The sequence below is a fragment of the Sinocyclocheilus rhinocerous genome, unplaced genomic scaffold, assembly GCF_001515625.1.
Source record: "Sinocyclocheilus rhinocerous isolate Xijiao unplaced genomic scaffold, SAMN03320098_v1.1 scaffold75, whole genome shotgun sequence".
Classification (NCBI taxonomy): domain Eukaryota; kingdom Metazoa; phylum Chordata; class Actinopteri; order Cypriniformes; family Cyprinidae; genus Sinocyclocheilus; species Sinocyclocheilus rhinocerous.
Window position 1 is genome coordinate 1738790 of NW_015632455.1, and position 19484 is coordinate 1758273.

The 19484-nt window shown below is 34.6% G+C and overlaps 1 protein-coding gene across 1 annotated transcript in view; it reads left to right on the forward strand.

Annotated features, from left to right (window-relative positions):
- Nucleotides 1-3189: 3189 nt before the first annotated feature.
- Nucleotides 3190-19484, forward strand: part of LOC107742310 (fumarylacetoacetase-like) — a 20842-nt gene continuing 4547 nt past the window's right edge. Inside the window, 10 exon segments of the mRNA XM_016555231.1 lie at nt 3190-3253; nt 3256-3368; nt 3818-3928; nt 4008-4129; nt 4577-4626; nt 6800-6890; nt 8794-8891; nt 11453-11505; nt 12958-13057; nt 17305-17435. Of these exon segments, the coding sequence (XP_016410717.1) occupies nt 3205-3253; nt 3256-3368; nt 3818-3928; nt 4008-4129; nt 4577-4626; nt 6800-6890; nt 8794-8891; nt 11453-11505; nt 12958-13057; nt 17305-17435 (918 nt within the window). The 5' untranslated portion in view covers nt 3190-3204.

Consider the following 19484-nt stretch of genomic DNA (forward strand, 5'->3'; position numbering starts at 1 on the left):
TTTCATTTTACCTCTCAAGTTTATTTACTTACAAAATACTGTGGTATGTATACCATGAAATATTTATATAATTAGTAATTTAATTTACATTTATAAATGGGTTTTAGTTCTCACATGCTGAGACGACTCTGGTGATGAACAAAGCTTGCATGTTAAAGCCATTGCCAGAATTTTTATTTTAGTTTTTTTCAATAACGATTGTAAGCAAGAAAATGACATTATTTACGTAATATAAAAAAGATAAGGTTTTATCAATTACTGTATTTGCTTCATCCTTGGTTTAAAAAAATTCAGAGGTTTATAAGTCATTTAAAATGCGACTGCGGTCTCTGGTTTAACAGGTTTTTTTTGGACTTCATTACAGACTGTGATTTACATTTTCCTCATAGTTCATTTATTAGAGTGAGTGGAAGTTGCGAGTGGTTTTATTTGTCTGTGTATTCACTGCATTAATGTTCAATAAAGTTTTACACATCACACTGTAGTAAGCGCTCTAGCGACTCAATTTAGCCAAGTATACAGTCTCCCTAGTTTGTTTAATGACATTATATACGTGCTTATGCTATTAATATTAAAATGCATAAGACTGGCAACACTGCTGCAAAATCTTGCCATTAATTTTATGGTGCACTGTTGTTTAAAGGTACAAATCATTTAAGTGGTTAGAAAATCGATTATACCTTAATTCATTATTATTATGATACAATACTTGCCTTTCAAGTGCTATAAATGATCTTTGACATAATCCTGACTTATATTTATGAACCATGAAAATAATGTCAGAGGACGTTAGAAATGAAAGAAGAAGAAAAAAGTAATGATAACATTTTATACAATGTTGTCTATCAAAATAGTCTCTGTGTTCTGGAAACGTTAGCTAATTTATAGTTACAAAAAATAAAACGCTAAGACAACGTTGTTATTAGGTTATAAGAACAACAAAAAATACTACGGATAGTTCCGGTCCTTGATTCTGATTGGTTGAGCTGCGTTCGAAGCAGCTGTAAATTACACTACAAACATACACATTTGTTTACTTCTGTGTGTTGCTCGGCAACCACCTTGTTTGGAACGACAACTATTTCTAAAGGGACTACATTGTTTGGTGGACGAATACTGTTTTTATTCATGTCATTACACTTTATTTGCTCGGTTTTATTTTGTGAAACCTTACCCCGTGAAGCCGTGGTTTACAGTGGATTTATTTAGTGGGGACAAATATTGTGATTTGTCAAAACATTACAATGAAACAGGTTTACTGACAACATATGTATAATTACTGCAATACTGCAAAACAAATAACTTTGATAATGCTAACTTATTTCTACATAGGGCATACAGCATATTAGTTACTAACCTAAACGACGGACACGCATAGCGTGTGACAAGGCTTAACATCTTTAAAAAAGATGAGAAAAATATAATATTTTATTTTAAAATACACATAACGTTACAATTAGGAGTTCATTTGTGCAAATGTTGTAAAAGCAAAACAACAAAATGTTCCTTGCCACATTCGGTTACGAATTACGTGAATCACGTAAATTATCAAAACGGTCGTCGAGTAGTTTGCATCACAGAATATTACTGTTGGTTATTTAACATTTCTGTTGTAAAACAGCTGTCAAATAATTAACGTTTTCCTACTTACCTCACACTCTCACTGTTAAAAAATGCCGTGGTGTCGCGCTGCAACAGTAAAGCCCCGCCCTTCTTTGATTTGATTGGCCATCTAAATCATTCTGACATTGACGAGCGCTGTCTGGAGTTTTTTTTAATTTTTTTATCATAAATAGAATAATTTAGAGTAGACGTCACAGTTACGTCACTTGCAGCTGCGCGCGCATAGTGGTTGCAGAAAAACACTGGGAACAAGTGGAGATAAATGGGTAAAATCCATGGAATAAAAGAAAAAAATATGTTTGTGCCTTTTGATGTCAAGATCGGAATGCAAATAATTTTTATAGAATACTGTCGTCAAAGACGCCATTTGAAGCTAAACGCAGACGTTTAAATGGACATACTATGGATGAAAACTGTTATGATTACTTTTAAAGCATAAATTCGATTTAAACAATAGGTCTACATAATATTCACATATGCTGTTCATAGGGGACGTATTGTATTAGCCCTACAGTTACAGCATGAAATATTATTTAAACCTTACTATTAGAAATATTATTTAAACCTTACTATTAACATTTTTACATAACATTTATTTACTTTATCTCACAATTCTGACTTTTTTTCTCGCAAATGCAAGTTTATATCTCCTAATTCGGACTTTATAACTCGACTTAACTCAAAAATAGTGAGTTTGACAAATCTGAGGGGAAAAAAAGCCAGAAGAGCCGAGGGGAAAAGAGAGAATGACAAGTTGTTTTTCCTTATTAGAATTGTGAGATATAATCTCGGAATTGCGAGAATAAAGTCAGAATTTTGAAATATAAAATCAAATTTACCTCTTTTTATTCTTTTATTCCGTGGCTCCATAGACTGAAGCTTGAAAACTGTCATTTTCTGCCTCCATATAGGCTCCGCCCACAAAAAAAACGTCATCCCTGTTTCGGATCTGGAAGACTATCCCACTCTCTAACGTCAATTTCGTTGAATAACAGTGCTTATCGCTGGGTGACAAGCTCTTGTAATATGCGGAGAACATTTTGAAAATGACATCTCTTGTGGTCAGTCTGCACAAGATCAACAAGCGCGTTTGCTTTGCGTCCCCTTTAAATACAAGATAAGCATTCGATCTACGTCAGAGCGTCAGAGCGTCCACGAATCTTTCTGCAGCGTTGTTGGCAGGGCGGCCAGAGCGATTTTTGACGCTCTCGACGGCGGCGGTGTGAACGCACAGTGAGTCTCACGCTGAATGCGTGAGAGTTGGCAGCCCTGTACCATTCTGTGTGGAAAATATGATTATTCTGTTTTGCCCATCAAAAAACTCGTTAGACAATGTTTTTATTAGGTTGTCACAAAAAAAAAAAGAAGAAAGAAACGTTTATGGTTGCACAAAACGTTCCTAGAACATTAGGAATTAGTTCAAGTAATGGGACCCACATCCTAACGTTAGGGTATCGTTCTGTGGTTGGTACTTTTCTGCTGAGTCACGTCGTATAGACGAAGTATACTTGACGTAGGGAGGATAGAAGGGCGCGTCTCTGATTGGCTCGCCGCTTCGACACGTGAGGCGGTAACTTTCATATGTCTCAAGTGAACATCTGGAAGAGGTTACTCGCGCTGCTGTTTACTCTAGGAGTATCTCAGAGTACGACTGCAACTTCAACATGTCTTTCGTAAAAGTGGAGGAGAAAAGTGACTTTTCTTATCACAACTTGCCTTACGGAGTTTTCTCCACGCCGGATAATGTGAGTAACTTTATTCACTCCTGGGAATGAAAGTATGTTTGTCTGAACTGAATTACTCAAGTCTTGTTATGTAATAAGATCGTGTTTAGCTTTATAAAATGACTAAATGATGTTACTCAGAATATTATTACTTCCGCTGCAATTCTGTGTGGATACAAGGTTTCAAAGGTCAGAATGGACATTGAAAATCTGCCTTCATGAATTTAAAGTAAACTCTTTTATTGACAACCAAGCTTTATTGGCACCGTTTATAATACTGACAAAGCATATAGTGTTTAAAGCATTAAAGTAGTCAATATAAAGACATAAAAAGAAAAGTTTTTGGAACATGCTGGAGAACATGATCTGTCATAAAAGCAAAGGAAATCCAAAGACATTCTGAAATCCATGCAAAATGTTAAATTCAGCAAGATACTTTTTAACTTGTATACAATGTTTGGATATAACAGCCCAGGCACAGAATTGGCGTTGCCATTGGAGACCAGATTTTGGACCTCAGTGTTATCAAGCATCTTTTCAATGGACCGGCTCTTGTGCATCATCAGGATGTTTTTGAACAGGTGAGCTCCATATAGTTTTGTATTAAACATTATGGATTCTTTTGCATCCTTATGCTTTTTTTTTTCTTCTTCATTAAAGTCCACACTCAATGCTTTTTTGGCTCTGGGTTATGATGCTTGGAGGGAAGCGAGAAAGTGCCTCCAGATGCTTCTGGCTGCAGAGGAGTCCATGCTGCGTGATGATGTCAGTTTAAGAAGCCGGTAAATGTCCCTCATACAATATGGATATTTCATTTCGTTAGTGTACTTATTACTGCATAAGTATGTGCTGTATACTGCCTATATGTAGAACAGTACATATGCAACATTTTAAATAGTAGTATGCAACTATGCATTTATCATTTTTTATTCATCATTATTTATTGTTATTATTATTTATTTATTAATAATAAAATAATTAATGCAGTAATAATATTATTATTATTAGTTATTATTTTATATAATTAGTTCATTAATTTATCAATTTAAAAGAGAAAGCTGAAGGAATGTTTTAATTATTATTATTTATTAATTAATATTAATTTATTTGAAACCAGAAAGCTGCAAAAAGTTGTATTTATTTATTTATTAAAATCAGGAAGCTGAAGAAAAGTTCATTATGGCATCTTGTGTGTGTGTGTGTGTGTGTGTGTGATTTGTGATCTCCAGGGCATTTGTTCAGCAGAGTTCTGCAATGATGCATCTCCCAGCTGAGATCGGTGAGTGTGAAAGTCAAACAGATAGCCTCAAACTCCATATTTCCATATCACAGGACCATATTTCATATACAACTCATGTTTCAACTCTTTTCCTCAATATAGATTTAAAGTTAACATTGCGTTTTGCAACAGTTTAACTTCCATCATCTAATATATTTCAGAATTAAACAGTAAATGCATCTAGAATAAATGTACAGCGGGACCTTATTATTATTTCATCCATAAGGAATTGATTGGATCATGAAAAGTGGTGTTATACAGCAGAATTAAGACTGGCGGTGAAGAGGGGTCTCTGATGTCTGCCAAATGCAAAGCTGTGGCCGAGCAGGTTATTACATTTTGATGAAAGATTATAAAGACAAACATTTTTCATTGGAAGAACATGCACTGGTCAATAATACATACATCAACACTTTGAAGATGTCTTTAAAGCAGTCAGTGCTTTCTGAAATTGACTAGTATCTTTAAAAGTCGTCCTGTAGAGTACAGAACTCATGATTCTGTTTCATAAAGACCACTAGAGTGCACTGTTCACTAACTATCGCTGTCAGCCATTCAGAAACCCTCTCATGCCATGAAAGATTACAGCCTTCTCTTTGTTCTACATTATGGCCATTCTGGGTGTTGATGTTTTCCTATGTTTTTTTTCACTACAGCCCTTTTTCTCTAGTAGGGTAGCACTGATTTAAAAACAAACAAACAAACACACATTTCTATACTGCATAGACAGCCAGCTTTTATTAAAACCTCATCTTGTTTGCAGTGAATTACCTCACTAACTTATGCAGTTACTTTAGCATTTATTTTTATTTATAAATATTTCAATACTTATTTATATTTTATAATTATTTATATATTGTATAATTATTTATGATCATTATAATTATAATAATTATTGATCGGTCTTTCTAGCTCTTTAGCATGTAATTATGCATATAATTGTGTTATGAGCACACTTCATTAATAAGTAAGGACAGATAGCTGCCGGTAGAAGAAGAGTCGATAAATACAAGTTAAAAACCTTGTGATTCTTGAAGGACTGTTTCTGCTCTAAACATTTTTTTCAGGATGTGGAAAATCTGGAGACTTTTGTGAAAGGTGGTTTTCATAGTGTCTTGATGAAGGAGTTACAGGGATAGTACATCCCAAAATTCAGTTTACTCCTATACTACCAGACAAAAGTTTGGAATAATTAATTGTGAATTGAATAATTAATTTTTAAAATATTTTTGAAAGAAGTCTTTTATGCTCACCAAGGCTGCATTTATTTGATAAAAAACTAAAATATTGTTACCATTTAAAATAGCTGTTTTCTATTTGAAGATATTTTAAAATGTAATTTATTCCTGTGATGCAAAGCTGAATTTTCAGCATCATTACTCCAGTCTTCAGTGTCACACGATTCTTCAGAAATCATTCTAATATGCTGATTTGCGGCTGTTATTATCATTATTATTGATGCTAAATGATTAATAATGTGTATTTTGTTTGCTATATTTAATTAGAAAACAGTTATTTTAAATTGTAATAATATTTAACAATATGACTGTTTTTACTGTATTTGTAATCAAATAAATGCAACCTTTATGAGCAGAAGAGACTTATTTCAAAAACATAAAAATGGTAATTATTCCAAACTTTTAACTAGTAGTACTAGTGTATATATTTATTTTTATGTAAATAATTTGCTTTTTTAAAATTTTGTCTGGTTATTCCAACACTGTATTACTTTCTCTTTCCATGAAACCTCTCTTCCAGACCTCTTAAATCACTTTTAGAAACATTGCGTCAGATGTTGCATAATTTATACCAAATGTCATGAGATATCAGCTGTCACATGACCAATTAAAAACTGAAAATTACGATTGAGATTTGAGGGCAACCGCGGAGGTGGCGGTTATCGGTGAATAACTCAAATAAATGGAAGTTTCAGTCATAAATGTATAATTAATTTTCTCACACGAAGCGAGAGGATTAGTTACTGATGACAGAACTTTCATTTTTGGTTGAGATGTTTCTTTAAATGTAGTGCACCAGAAACAGAACTGAATAAACCTGAGCAGAAGTCTGACACAGAGGGTTAAGACAAATTGTGGTTTTTGACATGTGTTTACTCCTCATTAAACCCCCCTGTTTTTTTCCATCATCTTTTATTCTCCCTTCTCTGCAACAGGCGACTACACAGACTTTTACTCATCGAGAGATCATGCCACCAACGTTGGAATAATGTTCCGTGGAAAAGAAAATGCCTTGATGCCCAACTGGTACGTGACAGCCTATTAATATTCCTCACCCTCTTAAATACTAACATCCGAAGCAAGCGTGCAGCCGAAACACACCATCACCGGCTCCTGTGCTGACTTCATATTTCACTCATCTTTTGAGTTACTAACCATATACGTACGAGTTTTAAAGACCCAGCAAAGTTCCTGTAAGTTATTCCCATAAACACTCGCTTTATTCTTTCCCATCATACGCCTGTCAGGCTAAATAATGCACCTGCGCATTTTCCAGCTCGCTGTGAAAAATGTCTTTTAGCAATAACTCTTCCCTCCGAAACAGAACTGTATTTCTTGTCACATTTTCACTTACAAGGCCCAGAGAGGGAGTCATTCGCCCGGAGACAGAGCTAAGGAAGAGGGAAGTTTTCTGAAATTTAATTTCGGCAGCTCGCCTACCTGAAGTTCCCCTCGGCTCAGTCAATCTGTCAGCGGGCCTTTCCAACCGCGTGACACTTCTTCAGGAAAGAATGAGAATTAGTCTGGAGGAAAATCTATAGTTGATTTACATTGGGCTTGAAGCCGCGGGCCTGAGCTGGGCTTTTGAAGTCAGGGTGATTTCTGGAGTAGGATTTGAAGTGTAGTTCACCCAGAAGTGTAAATTCTGTCAATATTTACTCTGTCGCTTCAAACCTGCATGCTGTTATTTTTTTTCTGTGAAACACATTTTTGAAGAGTCTTTTTACTTTTTGCTCTTTTCTCTACAAAGAATTTCAACTGAAGTGAAAGAGTTAAGTCGAGGAAGATATAGTGAAATTAACTTTCAATTACTACTAAAACCATATACACGTTAATTTGGAATGATCATGCATAAAAACGTCTTAAATTGAAGTACTATTCTAGCCAGAAGTACTTTAAAAAACAAGGACAACGATTTACATTTACCTCCATTAAAAGCGTATCTGAAATAATATTGTGTAAAGAAATGGCATCAGAGTGAATAGGTAGAGAACCAATGTTTTGTTTTGTTTTTTAATGTGATAAATGCTTAATATTTTTATTCCTCTGTTATAAATAGTTATAGAGTTTTATGTGGAAGCCTAAATGCATAATATTAAGGTAATCAATGTGCATTTACTCTAAACATTAAGTGGAATTCATTTATATATTCATTTGTTTTCTTTCATTGTTTGTTTCTTTATATATATATATATATATATATATATATATCCAAATTAAAAGTTTTTGTTTATATAATATATGTGTGTGTACTGTGTATATCTATTTTTAAAGACACACACATACAGTATATATTTAGAAAATGTTTATATGTATTTACATGTATTTATCATATAATTTATATTAAATATAAATATACTTAATATAGGAACATAACATATTTTTCTAAAATATATACATGCATGAGTGTGTATTTATATATACATAATAAATACACACAGCACACACACATATATTATGTACACAAAAACTTTTATTTTGGATGCAATTTATCTCGATTAATCGTTGCCCAGCATGTGTGTGTGTGTGTGTGAAGAATGAGATTTAAGAGTGAAGAGAGATTCACTTTTTTTTCACAGATTTCACAGATTTTTTTCTCTGATATATTTATTAAATCTGCTATATGTATTATGTATAACCATAAATGCAGCTAAATCTTACAACATTTCAATGCTTTTCCATTAAAGCCAATATTTGTTGTTTACTGTTTTTCTTAATATCTTCCTTTAAGTTGTGGAGAACAAAGAAAGTCATTCAGGTTTGGGTTGGGACAACATGAGGAGGAGTAAATGACGACAGAAATGCCATTTATGGATCTCTTAAAGGATGCAAAATTCACCCAGAAGATAAAAAGTCCCCCATATAAAGCACTGCTGGAAAGTTATGATGTGTTGTGGTAAAGGGAATGATATATTATCCTGTCCTGTAGGCTGCGACTGCCGGTGGGGTATCATGGGAGAGCTTCATCTGTGGTCGTCTCTGGAACACCAATCAGAAGACCTCGAGGACAGATGAGACCAGACGCAGGTAAACAAAACGTGGTGGATAAACCACAGACTCATCAACACAAGAAGCTCTTCTGCTGTAAATTTAGAATGTATAAAACTAGAAATAAACTGTATTGTTTCTGTTTGATTGTGCCTAAAGGAATAGTTTACCCAAAAATGAAAATTTGCTAAAAATGTACTCACCATCAAGCCATCCAAGATGTAGATGAGTTTGTTTCTTCATCAGATTTGGAGAAATGTTGCATTACATCACTTGCTCACCAATGGATGCTCTGCAGTGAATGGGTGCCGTCAGAATGAGAGTCCAAACAGCTGATAAAAATATCACAGTAACACACAAGTAATCCACACCACTCCAGTACATCAGTTAACATCTTGTCAAATGAAAAGCTGCATGTCTTTAACTTCAAATTGTTGTTTTCAGCTAAAATAGTCCCCTATCCAAAATCTTGCTTTCGCCAGTGAAAAAATCATCTTGTCTGAATCAGGAGAGAAATCTGCACAGATCAAGCACTGATTACAAGCAAAAACAGTCCAAAACAATTCTAAACAATTTTGAGTGGATATTGATGTGAGAAAAGAACAGGGAATTTTCACTGGGGGAAGCATTGTTATGGATTATGGACTCATATTTTGGCCAGAAGCAACGGTTTAACACAGTTTCACCCAATCTCATTACGATTTTCTCTGAAAACAGCCGAGATCCTGGAGGCGTGCCGTGGGCGGAGCTAAAGAGTGACGAGCACTTAAGCGCAGATTGCCAACAAAACGCAGAAAGATGCAGTTTCACTTACTGCCTCAGTTTGCGAATCATGACCGGGATCTTTTATAGCTGGGACTGCTCCATCTTTCAGTATCAAACGATGTGCAAATCCAGCGCCACACTGGGCCTTGTTTATAATATTTTCGTCAACAAGCACACTTGCAAAACTCTGTTGCTGCCCCGGAAAAACAAACTGCATCCACTGTTTACATAACACTGTTTACGTAACAAGGAGTTCCACCCTTCGTGACGTCATGCTCAAAAAAAAAACTTTCTAAAACTTATACAAAACCGTTGGCACAGAAAAACTCTGTTCTGCATCCAAATCGTTTTTTTTTTTTTCAACTTTGGCCATGTTTAGCATGAGAATCCAACTCTTTAAAGGTGGGGTAAGTGATTTCTGGTAGCCAATGTTGATATTTCAAATCACCAAAACAAACACGCCCCTACCCCAAAAGGGTCTCGGCCCTATTTTGATAGCTCTGCCCCACACATACGTACGCAACCCAGGCAACGATTAGTTCTACAAGCGAACATGACACACAAGCATATTCAAGCAAAAGCCAGCATATATTCTGTGAAACAAAGCAAAAACAATGTTACTCACCTATCGAGAAGAAACAAAGCAACCTCAGCGTCCGATCGCAGGCCTTCCCGCTCCTTGAGTTCTCTCCAGCACTGGAAAGCTGATCCGATATTTACACGGGTCCTACTTCTTGCCTTATCGTAAGCCTTCTTTTGTTCCGCAGACGTTTTCCTCTTTTGTTTTTTATCCGCCATCTCTATCTTTCTGTCGCTCGGCTCGATAATGTCCGACCTGTGCACTGAACGCTCTCTCCTCCACATCATGAGTAGACACGCCCCTTACTGCTGATTGGCTACAAGTTTGTTTTGGTACTCGGCCCGACTCGTTTTCTAAAGCGTTTTTGAAAAAATACATACCCCACCTTTAACAGTGTAAATAACTCAACATGCATGAAATAGCATTAGACTCCCCCTTTAAAGTTAAAATGTTTGTTTCTTACAAACAAGCAGCTTTTCACTTCACAAGATGTTAACTGATGGACTGGAGAGATGTGGATTATTGTGATGTTTTTATCAACCGTTTGGACTCTCATTCTGACGGCACCCATTCACTGCAGAGGATCCATTAGTGTAATGTACTAAATTTATTCAAATCCGGTGAAGAAACAAACTCATTTACATCTTGGATGAACTGAGGGTGAGTAAACTTTCAGCAATTGTTTTTATGTGAACTATTCCTTTAATTGACAACAAAATGTTCATAATTCAAAAAAATATATAATTTGAAGTATGCTAATACTTCAAATGAAGTATAAATATGTTTATATAGTGTATATATTTATAAATATTTATTTAAATGTATGTAGTTTGAAGTTTATTTTAGCAGTTAAGTGCACATTGCAGTGTTCTCTGTGTGAATAACGTGTTGTGCATTTGCATATGGCGCAGTCAGCACATTGACAAAAAAACCCCAATATGTGCATTTGCTTATTTTGCGTCATAGACATCATAGCAGTGGCAGGCTGATTAATGGCATCATGTTTCATGAAAAACCTCCATGTGGCTTGGAATGATGAGGCTGTTATGATATTTTCCCATACGTTAAATGATTGCTTTCACTGGTCAGCAAACCCACACCGTTCATTATTACAGCCTCACTTGAGAACTGATCTGACACATGTTTAAGTGGGGACTATAAATATTATGCAAATTCAGCCTGTAATGAACTCTGCTGCGAAATCCATCAAAACAGCTGTAAATCTGTGTTTGTTTCATAACTATATTTCTTTCAGCTCAACCGTCCATCTTTGGACCTAGCAAGCAGCTGGATATAGAGTTAGAGATGGTGAGTTAATGTGTTATGTGATGCAGTTCATTAGTTTATTAGTTGAGCATGTTATTGTGATTTGTTGCTGATTCACTCCTGTGCAGCAATGATGTAAGGAACTAAAGACTTATAGATCTCAGTCCTTCCCCGTTGTTCCCATAAACAAGGCACTCAGGAGAATGGCTTTACAAGAAATGTACTTTCAGTGGAAATGTTTCCAAAATTGCACTCAATTTGTCACTTTCTGCTTGCAGTAATGCAGCATTTTTCTGTTGCCATTTCTATGATCAAGGTTAGAGCTAAGCGCTAAATCTCAATATCTCATATATATATATATTGTACTCGTTAAAATGCCCCGATACCAAACTCCGATACCACACGGACACAGCATGTGCTAAGTGCCATATTCAGACAATGAAACACCGACAGCAGAATGGAGTTATTAGAGATTAAGGATGTCTAAGAAGTATATGTATGCAATGAATATAATGTTAAACATTCAGTATTGACTGTATAGCTGATGTGCGCGAGCTGATAAGCAAAGCACGCTGAGTGGATTGAGCGCGCGGCGGCGCAGATGCGCGAGCTTGTCGAGTGAATATACCTTTCTCACAGACATCACTGGAAAGTTTGAAGTTCGGTCGGATACGTCAAAAACAAGTAAGTAAAACAATGCATGCGGCGCGATGCAACGCAACGCGTAAAAAGACAGTATAAGTCATTAAAATCCACAATTATGTCCCCACTGGATGCAACGAATGCCTCGTTTATAATGGGTTTTAATGTTTTTGAATCATCGCTCCGGCCTGACAGGGCATCATCACAATATGGTAATATATATATTGTTTGTTTTTTCATTTTTTACTTCAAACAGATGAACAGATCATTTCAAGCCAAACAGCCTTTTTAGTGAATGCTGAAATTCAAAATGATTAATTAAACACTTAATCTAATTCAAACAATTTTGTAAAATCAGTAAAACTCCAGTTAAAATTTGTTCACTAAACATTTAACACTTATTTGATAAATATTTAATAATTTTAATTAATATGCAACCATAAAACAATAAAAAATATGCTTTTAGATGCATCAAGCCAGCTTTGTTGTTTTTCCCTATCACTTTTTCCTCCATGAATATAGTGTATAGTGGCTTTGAAATAACCAAAATGTATTAATGTAATTTATTTGTCACTTTCTCTCTGCAACTGTAAAAGCAATCAGAAAAACCATTTAGGCTTAATGTAATGAACTTATGAGTGGTGCGAGGCTCTCTGTTATTTACTCATGCATTTATGTGCTACTTGGATAACAATGTTGTTAGGCAAGGTGCCACAGAGATTAAATAATACTTGCACTAGCATTCTGTTTGCTTATACAGATGCTTGTCTCAAAATATGGTGCAATATTCTAAACATAGAAATTAGGATGATATACTGTTATTACATATTGAATATGATATTTGTCTTTCAGGCGTTCTTCGTGGGAAAAGGGAACAAACTTGGAGAGCCCATCCCAGTGGAGAAGGCTCACGAGCACATCTTTGGCATGGTGCTTATGAACGACTGGAGTGGTGAGAGCTAACTTTTGCAATGCATGTTCTTCAAAATCAACTTATAAGATGTTATATAAGCTTATATAAGCTATTTGCTGCAAAACAAGTGTGAAAAATGTGACCCTGGACCACAAAACCAGTCATAAGGGTAAATTTTTCGAAATAGAGATTTATACATCATCTGAAAGCTGAATAAATAAGCTTTCCATTGATGTATGGTTTGTTAGGATAGGACAATATTTGGGCGAGATACAACTATTGAAAAATCTGGAATCTGAGGGTGCAAAAAAATCTAAATAGTGAGAAAATCGCCTTTAAAGCTGTCCAAATGAAGTTCTTAGCAATGCATAATGCTAATCAAAAATTAAGTTTTAACATATTTACGGTATAGGAAATTTACAAAATATCTTCATGGAACATGATCTTTACTTAATATCCTAATGATTTTTGGCATAAAAGAAAAATCAATAATTTTGACCCATACAATGTATTTTTGACTATTGCTACAAATATACCCCAGCGACTTAAAGGGATAGTTCACCCAAAAATGAAAATTATGTCATCATTTACTCACCCTCATGTCGTTCCAAACCTGTATGAGTTGCTTTCTTATGTTGAACATAAAAGAAGATATTTTGAAGACTACTGGTAATTAAATTGGTGGTTGCCATTGACTTCCATAGTATTTCTTTTCCTACTATGGAAGTCAATGGCAACCACCAACTGTTTGATTACCAACAATCTTCAAAATATCTTCTTTTATGTTCAACATAAGAAAGCAACTCATACAGGTTTGGAACGACATGAGGGTGAGTAAATGATGACAGAATTTTCATTTTTGGGTGAACTATCCCTTTAAGACTGATTTTGTGCTCCAGGGTCACAACTAGCAAATGAGATTTGAGAGGGGAAGAAAAATGGGTTTGAGTTCCATACAATAGAATTATCATGTATCTATACTGGTATGAAGGACTTTTGTAAAGAAGTTCATATGTCATTAAACCATATTAAGTACTTTACATTTCAAATACACTGCATTTAACACCACCCATTTTTGCTTTAAAAAAAAAAAAAAATCTGCTTTTCATTTGTCTTGTCGTCTATGAACAAAAACAGTGAAACATTAATATACTGTAAGTCTCGGTTTACAAATCATGCCACAACTTGGCTTCACTTGAGAGAATTTGAATCATATCTTGCAAGGTTTTTTCAACTGTTCAGAGAAGCCTGGCGCTGTGAGTCTGACGTGGCGTGATTTAGCAGTGTTTCCCGGTCAGGCAAGTGTGCCATTTCTGAGCAACAACCGCTGTTAATTCTTTTATTATTCATCTGTCTCTTTTTAAACCTACAATGTCTCCTTCTTGAGCACACTAAACACATTGCATTTTTATGAGCCGTTGAGCGGACTCTGGAAATGACAAACACTTTTAGGGCGAGGAGGCAGAGGGTGACGCTTGGTGAAGTGTGCATGCCAAGCTACATCAGTTTACACAGCATCTGCTTAGCTGTTCAGTTGCCTTTGACAGAATGCTGTGTTTTTGTAGCAGAGTGAGTAAAACACAAGTATTTTGACTTGTAATGGTTTGTGCCAATCGAAAAATGTAGTCTGTGCAGTGAAATATTGGCTGACATCAGTAAGAAACATAAAAATTCAAGAGATGTTTGGAAACCAATATTGTTTCATCAGAATTGTTGCAAATGAGTTCATTTACTTGTGTACTTTTGTATGTTGTTTTTTTTTTTTTTACATAAATGCATGGGCATTATTTTTAACATGCATTACTGTATTGCTCTGCTTTGCTGCATAATTTTGAAAATGCAAAGAAAATGTACATAATATATGTGACCCTGGAGTAGGGCTGTGCGATTTGGGGGAAAATATCAAATTGCGATTGCGATTTGATTTGCGATTTTAAATTTGCAAAGTCAAGCTTCAGCTCAATATTGTCAATAATGTGCAGCACAGTATGGGTATCATTACCCTGCTGAAAAAAACAATAGAAACCATCACAGAAATTCTTATAGTTTCCATTAAACCATCCTGGAGCACAAAACTAGTCTTAAGTCGCTGGGGTATATTCGTAGCAATAGCCAAAAATACATTGTATGGGTCAAAATTATCGATTTTTCTTTTATGCCAAAAATCATTAGGATATTAAGATCATGTTCCATGAAGATATTTTGTAAATTTCCTACTGTAAATATATTAAAATGTAATTTTTGATTAGTAATATGCATTGCTAACAACTTCATTTGGGCAGATTTAAAGGTGATTTTCTCAATATTTTGATTTTTTTGCACCCTCAGATTCCAGATGTTCAAATAGTTGTATCTCGGCCAAATATTGTCCTATCATAACAAACCATACATCAATGGAAAGCTTATTTATTCAGCTTTCAGATGATGTATAAATCTCAATTTCGAAAAATTGACCCTTATGACTGGTTTTGTGGTCCAGGGTCACATATTAAAAACTTAATTCAATGCCAAAATGCATTAATGAGTTCTAAATAAAATTTGTATTTGTCATTTAAAATCACTATTTGAAATGTAAAAATGCCCAATATATTTTTATTTACTTTTGTAGTTTTATGTGTTTTATATTTGCCATTATTTTGCATTTGCATTACTGTCTTGCTTTGCTGCAAAACTTAGTGAACTACATTGCATTGTATGTGTGACAGAAAAAAATGATAGAAATATTATATAATATATTAAACATTTTTCATCACTTGTTCAAATACTAAAATGCATCACTAAGTATTACAAAATGCATCACTAAGCAATTTAAATATGTACTATTTTTCCCAATATTTTTGTGTATTTATTTGCTTTTGTATTTCTATGCATTTTATATTTGCCATTATTTTGGACTTGCATTTGTGTGTTTATTTCAATGACAGACTGTCTCATGAATGCTTATGGCTTTTGTTAATGCCACTTCCTTCCAGATTTTACTTTAAATCCAGATTTTACAATTTAAATTGTTTTCTTCCTTGCTTTTCTTTAGAAGACCTCTCTTTCTCCTCCAAAGTTCCTTCCTCACCAGAAGCGAGTCCCAGTTCTCATTTGAAACACATTCCTCAGAAATGCTGCATGTCTTCTAGCGAGAGTCTGTCAGAATTATGCAGAGGGTAGATATCTGTATGTTATACGAGTACAGCTCCAGAATATCTTGTGCTGTTTGGAGCAGATACTAGAAACTGTCTGCGTTCATGCAGAGAGATGACGACTTGAGGATGTGTATTGGCGTCTCTTTGGCATCTGTTCTGCGTAATGCTGCGAGAAATACTCATATGCATCAGTCTGGATGGGATTTCTAGATATATGAATGGATTTAAAACACAATGAATAAATAAAGACATGAGACGGCTAAAGAATATCAATGCTGTGAGGGTGCAGACTTTATGAAAGCTTGCGGTTTCAAATTCAATAATCTCGCCTTAATGTGACCGGATTTATTTGTCTGGACAAAAGCTTTATAGGTCTTATTTTGCCAGCGCATTTTGGTTTGGAAAATTGAATTATATTGCACTGTAACGTTTTATGGTGAAGTGTGGGAATTTACACTGCAGCAAATTATTCCTTAAATGAATCAAATCTTGCACTGTTTCAAAACCAAGTGAACACATAGTCAGCATTGTAAGGGGTCATATGCACATTTCCACTGCACAGGCTGATCCTAGATGTTCAAAGATACCTTCTTTGGTCAAAATCTAAGGTAGCAGTGCATGTGTGACATAACAAAGTGAGAGAACTGTTATATAATATAGTAAAAATACAATGAATTTATTACCAAAATGCATTGGTAAAATGCATTGTTTTTTTTAAATGTATTATTTGGCCAATATCTGTGTGTGTTTGTTAATGCTTTTTGAAGTATTCAAATATTGTGTTGTTAAAATTAAGTTCTATCTATGTAGACATCTAGGCCGCTCACTAGAATTTGGAACACAGCCTGTTTGTGCCTGAGTAGTGATGTATGCAATGAATAACTGCACGTTTAATTTGAAGAAACTAATTGATTTTAGTTAAAGAAGATGAAATAGCACAGGTAGTGATCCATCCTGTCCCAGATTCAGGCAAGCAGCAGAAGAGATAAAGTTTAAAGAGAGTTTAAATGCATCTAGTTGTTTAGGACTCATGCATTTAAGCTGTTTTCAGCAGGGCAAATGTTTTAAAGAAAAAAGCCCCTGCAAAACGCACTGCCACAATGCAAATGCATGACTTATACATTGTCTTTCTTTTTCTCTTTTATGTTGCAGCTCGGGATATCCAGGCTTGGGAGTATGTTCCATTAGGTCCATTCCTGGGCAAGAATTTTGGGACCACTATCTCGCCCTGGGTCGTTCCAATGGAAGCACTGATGCCCTTTGTTGAGCCCAACCCGCTCCAGGTAAATTGGGTCGATTGTAAGTGGAAGAGTGTGAATATTTTGGGAATGGGATGACACTATAAATTCACACAGTCGTTTGTTACTGCATTCCTAAAAATGTGTTAAAAATAACTGCATGAACAGTACATTTCCATTTGCTTTTTTTCTGTGTATCAGTATCAGCTTATATTGGATGTTTTCGAGTTTCCTGTTTATTTTAAGATCATACTCTAGCACTACATTACTGTATGTGATGCCTTTCAACCTCTATATGCTGTTTGAGAAGACTTCATTTCTCAGGTTTTGGCCTTTTGAACTTTATATATTTGGTGGGACTTTCACTTATTTTAGGATCATACTCTAGCATTTCACAGGGACAGATTATGGTAGATTATTGAATGCTTTGAGAGCGCCTTCTCTTTAAATGCACAAGACAAATATTTTTTCCATATATAATTTTATTGGCCATAACATGAATATTAATATTAATATTATAATTAATGAAGAATATTAATTCTCAGCTCATTGGGACTCTGCAATATTAGTGCATCTCTAATTTGACATACACTACAGTTTGGGGTTAGTGTTTTTTTTTTTTTTTAAATAATACTTTTATTTTCTAAAGATGCATTAAATTGATCAAAAATTAGAATAAAGACTTTTGTTACAAAAAAAATATATTTCATATAAATGCTGTTCTTTTGAACATTCTATTGAGAGAATCCTGAAAAAAAAAATATATGAAGCAGCACAACTGCTTTCAATATTGATGATAATAATAATAAATGTTTCTTAAGCAGCAAATCGGCATATTAGAATGGGTTCTGAAGGATCATGTGACACTGAAGACTGGCTGTTATTACTGAAAACAGTTATTTGAAATTTTAATAATATTTAACAATTTTCCAGTTTTACTGTGGTGTTGATCAAATAAATGCAGCCTAAACATTTCATAAACATTAGAAAAAAATCTTACCAACCCCAAACCTTTGAATGGAAGTATATAGTATCAGTATAGTATCTCCTATATACTAGTATCTCCTATGTATCAGTATAGTATCCCCCCCCCCCAAAAAAAAACATGCTGTCTACTACATATATAGGCAGCATCCGTACTGAAATGAAACCTTGTAAGTGAATGATTTGGATCTCTACACAGGCAGCAGCTCCATGTATCACACAAATAGCCTTTCTTCATGCTAAATGGATGGGTGCCTTTAGAAGGCAACATAATCATGCCTACCTTTGGTAGAAGCTCTTTGGTGCCTTTAAAACGCTGCCTCCATAGGCTTTGGACAAAGTATCCGATTAGCACCTCAGGAGCGGCCATTGCAGACTCATTATCTTTAAAAATGATGGTCAGAGTGTGAATTTATTCAACTTCACAGTCCCGTTACAGCTCTGTGGAACGGACTCTTCATCATCACAGACGGCAGAGTGCAGACTTTGCATATAAGCGGGAAATGAGACGTGCTAAAGGCTGTTCTTTGAGTTAATGCTTTCCTCTTTCTCTACAGCAGTCAGCCACTGTGAGCGAATGAGGCAAAAACACATCTTTATTCTCTTTTACGCATTCATTTGTTGGATCAGTGATTCTCAATTGGTGGTTTGTTGCCCAAAAATGGGCCGCAGGACTGTTCTGATGCTTCAATGCTAATGTAGTTTTCTTTTATTATTTTCAGGAGTTCTTGGATTTTTTTTTAAAAGCAAATATATATTGATTGTAATACATATTGTGCATTTGACAAAAAAAATGGAATCTGACGTTTTAAAAATATTTGAAAATGTTTAAATCAGTGTTATTTTAAAGTAATTGAGATAGTATTATAGTTTTTATTAATCATTTTTGAATCAGTTTTTGTATTTTCCATTGTTGTATTAATTTTAGTCAAAGTTTTAGTAATTTTGTTTTGTGTTTTTGTTTAGTATTTTTGTTTTTGTAGTTTTCAATTTTTTTAATTTCAGTTTTAATTATTTTAGTACATTAATTTAAACTAAACTAAACTAAAAATGAGAAATATTGCCTTGGCAGCAAGCTAAAATAAATATTTCTTTTTAATATTTAATATA